General features: G+C 39.1%; 1 protein-coding gene across 3 annotated transcripts; it reads right to left on the bottom strand.

The window, feature by feature from the left end:
• Positions 1–2,769: 2,769 nt before the first annotated feature.
• Positions 2,770–9,939, bottom strand: LOC113739963 (protein MOS2). Of its 3 annotated transcripts, none has more exons than XM_027267408.2 (3): positions 9,679–9,939; positions 6,963–8,601; positions 2,770–3,103 (listed from the first exon to the last, which is right to left on the bottom strand). In XM_027267408.2, exon 2 carries the CDS (start codon positions 8,456–8,458, stop codon positions 7,022–7,024), a length of 1,437 nt encoding a protein of 478 aa, XP_027123209.1. In that variant the 5' UTR covers positions 8,459–8,601; positions 9,679–9,939; the 3' UTR covers positions 2,770–3,103; positions 6,963–7,021. The 3 variants fall into 3 exon arrangements, with proteins under 3 accessions (XP_027123209.1, XP_071902251.1, XP_071902250.1); XM_072046150.1 differs by lacking the exon at positions 9,679–9,939 and adding an exon at positions 6,071–6,837 and having other exon boundaries at positions 6,963–8,711; XM_072046149.1 differs by lacking the exon at positions 9,679–9,939 and having other exon boundaries at positions 6,963–8,710.
• Between the last annotated feature and the right edge of the window lie 152 nt (positions 9,940–10,091).

Below are 10,091 nucleotides of genomic sequence, written 5' to 3'. Positions count from 1 at the left end.
GTCAAACAAAGTTCCAGGCTTCCAAACAAAGTCTTCAGATTGATATTTGGCAGTTCGCAGCAAGCAAGTAGTATAAGAAAATGGCAAAGCTTGCTGATTCTTCTGAGATTGATCTTCCATAAGCACGCGCAAAAGCAGTTCAGCCGCCAATTTTTTGCATAGCAGGGCTTTGAGCATTTCGAACTTCTCCAGGTAGTCAGCTACTGAACCTGTCTGCATCAGTTTGTTGAATTCCTCTATAGCTTCTTCAGGGAAGCCATCTCCAAATCTCTCACAAAGTGCATTGCAGAGTTCTTCCCAATGAATAACCTTCCTGCCAGAAAACGTGCCGTGGAACCATATATCTGCTTTGTCTCTGAGATAAAGTTCTGCAACTTCAGCTCTCGTTTCTTCCTCTATTCCATTGATTTTGAAATACTTGTTGGCTTTGCTGATCCACTCCTTTGGGTTCTCTCCAGTGAAGGTTGGTAGATCCACCTTAGGAAGTCTGGTGAATATTTTGCTCTCCTTAGCCTCAGACTTATCCATAACTCCCTTCTGCGCCTCCCTTCTTCTGCCATCTTCCTTATATCCTGAATCAGACTCTGAGCTGCTGCTCTCTACCTCCCTTCCTTTGTCATTCAGCTTTGCTAACATTTGTGCCATCATGTTCATCATACCTTCGTATTTCTGATCCAGGTTTTTGAGAGCCTTTTCAGTGTTCTCCTGCCTGTGTTCCATGATCCTCACAGCTTGTTCCAGTCCATCACTTCTGTTAGCAAAAGTTCTAACTACACTTCCTAGTTCAGTTATCTCTTTCCTCATCTCATCTTGATTTTTAGTCATTTCTCCCAATGGCTCGTAGCTAGCTCTGATACCACTGTTATGGTACAGAAACCAGAGGAACCAGAATTGGCATGAAGCAGAATAAATCAAGCTTAATGAGATGGAATCAGTCAACAATGAATCAATGAAATAGTGAGCGAATGAACTTCAGCTTTCATTAATTGAATTCTGGTAACGTATTACAAGAACAGAGATAATGGATTTAGCTAAGAAGGTGGAAGAATTTGAAGGAAGATTTGGGAGGGAAAATTGAGGATTGCTCCTCAAGCCAATTCTGATGAATCTGGACAAAATGAATTCAAATGCCGATTACAACGAAGCAGAGATGCCTGCTTATAAAGGTATCAATTTCTAACAAACTCCTAACTACACCAATAAGAATCAAACACGTGGCCTTCTTTTATTTAGCTCGCTCCATGACACTGTAATGGTTTCTACGGTGTTGAATTCGTAGAATCCAGTTTTTTCTTTTCAACCCATATTCTCCGCAAGACATACTCCTTCCAACCGCGGGTGGTTTGGCCTTAGAAGCCCTCGTGATTGCTCCTTGTATCTTTACAGGCATGGAAGTCGAAGGACATTGAACTACCTTCGATAGAATCACCTCCTTGGCTTAGCCGCATGAACGAATGGACCCGTTTTCGGAATAATTAGACAGAAAGAGTGATAGCAACTGTTGTTCTGAATGGCCCCAATGATTCTTGGGAATACTGAAACTCCTGATGTTTTGAGTCAATAAATTGTCAAAAATTTGGTGTTGTCATCAGACCCTATGGAGGATATTGAAAACTGCATAGTAATGGCAGTTCAGGGTCCTCCTGAAGCCACCAAACTTGCCTTCTGAGACCTGCTCAAGACCACAAGTGGACAGTCTAGGAGGATTCCAACCCCTGTTTCTGATCCGCTGGTGTATTCTGATAAGCACAAGACATTTTATACATTTGGTCTTGAAGAGGGCATTATTGAAGCTTGGGACTTCCCTCATAATCACTCCAATCAACTCAAGAAACGGACTTTGGCATATAACTGGATTTGTCCCACATTCAGGCCACGAGAAAAGTACTCGAGGGATCAATGCAAGAATAGAAGAGACTTGGTAGTGGATGAGCCATCGGGGATCTTCTATTGGTTATCAAGCATTATGCTGAACATATCTGTCAGGATGGCACCATCATCGATGAAGATCCTGACGATATCTTCCCCTAAAAGACCCTAAGATTTGATGTTTGTTAGTTTGATTTTGCTAGTAAAAGTTTGAAATTCTTGGATCGGATGCTTTTTATCTACAGTTTAGAATGAAAGTTTTGTAATGCACTCTTTCATCTTCCCTTTTTATCTACAGTTTGGCATGAAAGTTTTGGTTTCCCCAAAAATTTAGAAAGTGATACTCAGAAAAGATGATTAATTGTTAAAGAACGAAAAATCCCTGCAAGCTTGTTGGCTTAGAGGTACAGTTCAAACTCGCCTGTTGACTGGATTAAATTGACTCCATTGCAGAAGACATGAAGTAACTTCCTTGTTTTATAAAGAAGGGTAGAATTACAAGTTACCTCTTGATTGGATGTGGCCACACTTGTAATTTGCGTTTGATAAAGTTATTACACTTTTGAATGATAGTCCTCTTGATTAATTAATGCAAAGATGCATTTAGGTTCGTTTACATAATCCTACATAAAATACCCCCATGCTTTAAACTGCCATTCAATCTACCAATCCTTCTCATCACATAATTTGCTCAGCATCTTTTATTGTATTCAACACCCCTTCATAGCAGCCCAACCGCAACAATACTCCAAACATGTGTCTGGCTATCCTCACAGCTAGCGCCGAGGCATAAATCCAATACCCATTATGTAATGCACCTCAAACTCACCAGCAACCAAGCAGGCAAGCACATTATGAGCCGCCAAAACTTTGTAGTCCATTCACCCAAAAACAAGGGAATAATTCCCAAACTATTAACAAGGATGTTCATTTCTTCTTGAATGGCTGATTTAGCTTTGACAATGTTATAAAGTACAAGAATCTTATCAAATGCCTTTCACCAACAGATGGGTCACTAATTAAGCCTCAGTAAAGGACTAACTCACACGTTCAACTGATTTGCTAGCTGTACACTGGAGGCAGAGTGAGGGAATATCCCTGAATCACTGGAAGCAATTCTCTTTCAGCTTGCTGAGTTTGAACTCCAAACCGGCTTGCTTGTTTTATAATGCTTGAGCTACCATTCTGTCCACGTTAAATCCCAAGCTCAACAGTCTGTTCCCCTGCCACTGGCCTAACAATTGTTAACACAAATTGCAGAGAATGTTAGACCAGTATGTATTCTTAATTGCAAAAGGATCACAATAATAAACCACCTTAGAAATTCAACGTGTTCTAGCATTTCTGGCCAGATACACTAGTATTACACATCTTGAAAATATCATTCACCAAAGTTATCTACCTTTTCAACAGAAAAAAAGCACTACAACTACAATCTACAAGTACCTCGCTGAAGCAAATTCAAGCATATAACCACTCAAAACAAAATGACACGAGTCAAAAGGAGAAAAAACTTTTTAGCATGCCAAAACTAACCATAAATGAATTTAGGACCCATAAGAGAAGTGGATAACCCTACTCATAAAAGGAGGTCTGAACTTCAAGTGCAATTTCACCTTCCCTAGCGCTCTTATACATCTTAAAGTCCTACTGAACTTAAATCATTTTTAACAGCAGAAGAAACAAAAACATGCATCAGATTTCCTGCTCCAATCCAACAGTCCGCTGCTAGTGGCTCGGAAGGAATTACTGTTGATTGACTTGTGCACCTTAACCATTCATGGGTAGAAAACCTTTAATATTAATTCAAGGTTCTGAAATACTTTAAAGATACTTCAAAAATCCAAACAAAAGACATCTGCAGAGTATGTAAAACAGAATACTAGAACAACCTCCTCCTGCCCTGACTCACTCATTCTATAATGATTAGGCATGATAATTAGAATGTACAAGTTAAAAAAGTTACTGATCTGAAACTCCTCAAGTCCATCAACTTGGATCAAAAATAAATCTGGATTTGTTTAAAAGGTGAAGGATGTTACCATGTAATACATAATTTAAAGAGGTCCAATGATGACAACCATTTGTAGCATCAGCAGTATGCTGAAGTTCTTCTTTCTCAAAGAAGAGAGAAGCTAAAATACAGAAAGAACTAAGATCTCAGAAGGATAATGGGCTACCAAGAAAAAGGCAGTAAAGTTCAGTTTATTGCTAACTGCTGGAAATAACACTAAAATCAAATGCTATTGGTTTCTCATGATACCCTTAACATAGCCCAAAGCAGTAAGCAAAAGGTAGCTGTAGACCTGGCAGACATGACACCGACCAAATTATCAAAACTCAAAAAGGCAACTCTGTTTTGGCTGGTCAATATTCAGTCAAAAGAAATAAATCTCAACCTTCTAATATGCCAAGCTAATTTTAGGAGGTATGCAACAACTGATCGTTGAGTCATTTTAAACAAAAAGTTTTGTCAGTCCAGTTTAAGGTCGCACACATTTCAGGAGTAGGAATGCAAGAGAAATTTGAATCAAATGATAAACAATTTAGATGAATCAATAAACCCGACTAAAGGCCCAGAGATAATCAAATAGCACAAATAATCAATTATTCCCCAAGTGCTATCATCAACTCTTATGCTCAGACTTTACCTTTCTATTTCAGGACCAAAAACTGTAGCATGTTCAGTTAAAAGGGACCATTTGAACAAAAGTGTTGAACAACAGAATGACAACAGGGACAACTAGCGATAAGGTAAAATCTACACAATTCCTACACACTCTAAAATGACTAGTCCAACAACAGCATTTCTTTCAAGTAGAACAGGTTAATTAGGGAAAGCAGCTTTTAAACACCAAACTGACGCATAATTTCAGAAAAATAACAGATTTTCAAGTTCTCTAGCTGCTTTCAATGATGTATTTCAATTTAGATGTGAAGTTTGATGTATAAGTCGAAGTAGGTTACATTCCAATTTTCATGAGTTTTTATACTTCAGCTCATGCTGAAATAAGCCATAGGGTGCATAGCAGAAGTCTTTTTCTTTTTTTTTTTTTTGACAAATATTCGAAATTCAGAAATTTGGTCTTTTTGCTAGAAGCTGTCCAAGTCCTTAGAAATGGAGGCCACCAGCAGTAGTAGTCAAGCCCAAATTGCCTTCCTTCAGTTTTGAGGGTGGTAGTCAAGTCCAAAATTGCTTCCTTTAGTTTTTAAGATTTTAGCTTTCTTAGTTGTTGAGTTCTGGTCCTTTCTAAGAACTCTTCCACCCATTTTGAGCTTTTAGCTTTCTTAGTTGTTGAGTTCTGGCCCTTTCTATGAACTCTTCCCCCTAAGTCAAGTTCTGTCCATGAACATAGGTTGTAATAGCTTTAGTAAAAGATCCAGTGTGCTAGCATATCGTCCACACCTAATTTCATTGCTGAAACCTAAAGATCCAGTGTCACGAATTCTGTTAATCCTCCCCTGACCCTAGCATTATAGTAAGGACTAACATAATGAACATTAAAAACTTGAAGCAGCTCATTAAGGATACTTTTGAGCCGTGCTGCTTTAGTTGCCGCACTGTATCTTTAAAACATTTGAAAGCTAAGATTACTATCTCCACTTGAATATTTTTGTCTCTTCGTCCAATACATATTTGTCACTAATCTCCATGCCCACACCCAAGTACCCGCCAACCACCCCCCTCTCATTTTGGGTTCAAATCAAAATTCCAGAAGCAATGAAAATTTGGAGTGCTAAAAAGCAACAAGAATTAGCACCAAGAAACTAGAATACTTACAAATCTCTATAAATTTTTCAGTCACATCGAACGACATGTCTGTTATACAATCAGTAAAAGGCAATAGTTATTAGAAAACTGCTATGCTAGCTTCAACTAGAAGAAGACAGCTGATTCATTATCATATCTTCCTAAATTTTAAGTTATTACCCAGCATATAAAGCACACTCAAGGATTACAAGCAAAAATTCAGATACAAACAGGGCAAGGATCTTGCTCTTCACAGACAAATTGATGGAAACATTTCCACATTACATAAGGTGGAAGAAACAATTTGCCTATGCTATAGATAACCATCATAATCTAGTTCACAAAAGTCAAACCAAATATGACAAGAATTACTGTCCTTTTCCCTTTAGCAAATCAATTGGCTTCAGATGTAGTATCACAACCAAAAAAAAAAAACATTACTAGCCTTACATAAAAATTCCTCCTTTGGCATCTTAACTTGTAATTACATTCACAACGAGCCTCATAAGAAAGTCTTGATCCCAAGAAATTTAGTAACCACCTTTTTGATGATTGTATAGAACCCCAACATTACCTAAATATGAACCGACAAGCAAGCATTTATTTCTTTAAAATGAAGTCACAAAGCATTATATCCATAGTACCATGCAGGTTACAGATCAGCGTAACTATTATTCCAAACTAAATTCATGGCCAAAGAAAAAGTCAAAAGCAAAAATGCAAAGTTCAAACAAAAATAAAAAAGGTAAACAACAGAATTTATACAGCAACAACTAAAAATCTTGCTTGTTGTTCTCATATGAATTCCACTAGCGAAAAAGCAGCCGTCCACAAAACATTAACTCAAAATTTAAGCTCAATAAGTAAATGGAAAGAACTCTCCCAACAATACCCTGCACCTTGCTGTTACCATCATTCAAATGCAAATTGATAAACCCCAACTGAGATCTAAAGCAGCACCAAAGAAGATTACTAGTTACGAATCGTAAATGATGAAATTAGCTAAGTAGAACTCCACATGGTGAAGCAAACAACTATATAGAACTGCTACACCTATCTAGAACTGCTACGACTGAGACACAGATTTCAGTTTCCAGACAAAAAAAACTGAGTCCCAAACCTTACTCAAAACATTTTTATGCAAATACAATTCTTAATCTTCACTTGGAATAAATATTTGAAGCTTGCAATCCTAAAAGAACACACTCTCTCTTAACCTGAATTAGTTTAAAATAATAAAGATCAGATTCGCATTAAAAATTACTCTAGTTGAAATTACATACAAATTCTCACTCACACTTAAAAACAAAGGAAACAGCAAAAGAATATTGGCAAAAAGTACCTTGAACTTTGAAACACAGTATCAATCGAGAAATGCTGCATCTCATTACTAGGAATCAACTAATAACCTATGTAGCTTGGATCCCCAATATACTCTGCAATTTGCTCAAGGCGAACATTATGCAATTCATGTGAATCAGCATCCCTAACCACACCTGTTTCCTTCTCTGTATCCCTTTCCACTAGACTTCCATAGACACCCTTATGTTTACCATACAAAACTAAAACCGGTCCTCCACGCCTTGGAAGTGCTGTCTCCAGTAGCTCCTGATCCACCTCTTGTATCAACTCCCTGTTCTCATCCATAGATATGTCACAAGTTGTTGGCCCAACCACATCCACAACCTCCCCTTTTTTCAGGTACAATCGTCCACCTTTTAAATTCTTGCTTACAATCCTCACTCTGATATGGTTAGTCAACCAGGATAACTTATCGCTACCCTTAATCTCCTCCCTTCCCCTTTTACTATCCTTCTTCCTATCTTTCATTTCTCTATCTCTACTATCCGTCCAACTGCTTACCAAATCTTTATCCCTACCTTTACCAATTTTCTTATCACTAACATCGCTTTTCTCTCTAATCCTCAACTCCTTCAGCTTCCTCAAACACCTCTCCTCCTCAACTGATCCCAAATCAGCTAAATCACTAACATAAACACTTACATCCTCCTCACTCTTTAAAAGCCTCAAAATTGCAACTTCCCCACTGTGTTTCATCTCAAGTATCCTACCTTTCATCCCAACTTCCCTTCCACCCACAATCCTCACTTCTTTCCCCACATAAAAGTCCTTTTTGTCCCTTCCCTTCTCCTTACCATCTCTGTCACTTCCTTTCCTCATACTATTATTAGTCCCACCACCATTTTCACGATTGGCTTCAGCTGGTAATTCCGGTAATCCACCAGTAAACCCTAACCCTTCCTTACCAGTTCGTTTCTTTAACACCACTATATCCACATCCTTTTTCGCATTCTTTCCGATACCCTTGCCTTCAACCCAACCATACCCACCTAACAACGCCCGACCAAATCCCTCAACGGGCATATCCTCAAACTCCTCAAACCCAGCATCCTCCGGTAACCTCTTCAAATCCTCCCTCAATTTATGCAACACAGGATCCTCCTTAGATGCCGAACCAGGAAATTCCTGTGGGTTCGCTCCGGCCCCATTACCCGAATTACGCAGATTAAGGCCATAGGACATACTCTCAGATGTAGGGTCAGACGGGCCAGATTCAACAACTTCAAATTGGAGCATCGGTTGCTCTTGAGCATCAGATTGGAGTGGGAGCTCGAGGTTCTTCATCTTCTTAGTCGGCCTCCATTCGTTGGGCTTAGGAGGAATTACCCGATTATCCCGGTTTTTGGCGGTTGGGGCCTTGGAGGAGTCGAATTCGGTAACGAATTCTTTTGACTCTTCGGCGTCGGTGGCGGCGGCAGAGAGCTTCTTGAGGGTTGAATTTTGGGGCTTTGAGGAGAGGGAGAAAGAGAGCTTCATCTTAGCAAAGAATGAAAGAAGATTCTAAATTAAAATCTCCGATCCCGCAAAAACCCCCAGGTCGAGGCTGCCAGAAAACCTGCAAATAAAGGCGAGGACTACCCACCGATGACTCTCCAATGCAATTGGAGCAGTAATTTTGCCTGCAATTATATAGGGTTTAAACAATTTCGGTATTTTCTTGGCTAATCAAGAGTGAGAGGAGGGAATAAAAGAGAGAATTGGAGCAGCAGCAGCAGCCGCTTGGCGGATGTGCTTTCTTCTTGGTATGCCCAATTACACCGACTATGATTGTATTATTTTCTAAAAAGAAAAATATATTACTATTATTAAGAGGCATGTGGAATTAGGGGTGAGCATTCGGTGCAAATGCGGTAAATCGGTGCGCTGAATTCGGTTTTTTCGGTTATTGCACCTATAGAAATCTAAACCGTTTTCATTTTTGAATTGGGCATTACCGAATTCATGCGGTACCCGATTTCAAATTCGAAAACGGTAATGAATTCGGTCTAACCGAATTCATCTGTTATGTAAAAAAAACCCTGAAGCAAATTAAGAGAATATATAAAACCAATCTTTATAGTTCAGCAACTACCAACCCCCGCAAGCCATGAGAAAGCTACAAATATTAGACTGAAAATATGTAAAGAAGCTAGACACATGTAGGCCTTCTACTGGTTTGTAGTTATAAAAGCTAAATTGCTCTCTTCGATATGTTCTAGACTTGCTCCAATGCTTTCCATTACTTATTCAGGAGCTGATTACTTTTATTGAGCTTATTAAGGTGACCTTTCTGCTTATTTATACATAGAAAGTTTCTTCTTTTACACATTGCAGAAAATTCATATCCAGAATCCTAGGTACAACTTCTGGAGCCGTATTTTCACTAGATGTGCACCAGAGATTGAGAATCTCCACGGACAAGGAGGTAAAATTTTCAGTTTAGCAAGTTTTTTCCTTTTTAATTTTTCTAACGGGTAAAAGGTGGAATTTTTCCCCAAGGCCGTGACTTTTAAACGCTGCACAACTGGAGAGAGCTTTCTTGTGTATAAAATACAAAGCTTATGTTATATCACACCTAATCTAAACTACAACAGTTAGAGTTTGCAAGTGGAAGCTCAGATTTCGTCCCCTTATCAATTCAGGATAACAAATTTCCTAGTCGATCTTGGCCCATTTTAATGCCAGAGACACAGAGCCAAAAACAGAGGAGCACTTACCTAAGCGAGCCAGAGATGAGCAGTGATGAACCAGCGATGAACCAGTGAGATCTTGGTGCTTCGTCTTCGACACTCGGCAGCGATGAACCAGCACGGCAGGACACAGCCGACAGGAGACGTAGAGTGCGGCGGACTGGCGGATGCCGGAGAGGTGGAGAGCAGCTTCGATTTGGGAATTGGGACTTGGGACTTGGGAGTGTTAGTGAGAGCCCTAGGCGACGGCAGTCACGGCACTATGCAATATTGCAAATTTGCAATGGTTGTTTTCTCACTTTTCATCAGCTGAAGATGAAATCCGAATTTTCCCAAATGAAGTGATTTTGTAATTTTTAATTTATAAATTGGGGCTCCTAAATTATAATACATTCATTATGCTCCTCAATGATTTAAACATTTATTACTGATTTGATCCC

This window comes from Coffea arabica, chromosome 4c (assembly GCF_036785885.1).
Source record: "Coffea arabica cultivar ET-39 chromosome 4c, Coffea Arabica ET-39 HiFi, whole genome shotgun sequence".
Classification (NCBI taxonomy): domain Eukaryota; kingdom Viridiplantae; phylum Streptophyta; class Magnoliopsida; order Gentianales; family Rubiaceae; genus Coffea; species Coffea arabica.
Note: the sequence above shows the minus strand (reverse complement) of the source record. Positions and strands in the feature narration are given on the sequence as shown.

Coding starts and splice junctions, on each gene's coding strand:
- LOC113739963 (XM_027267408.2), bottom strand. CDS start 8,458: ATGAAGCTCTCTTTCTCCCTCTCCTCAAAGCCCCAAAATTCAACCCTC.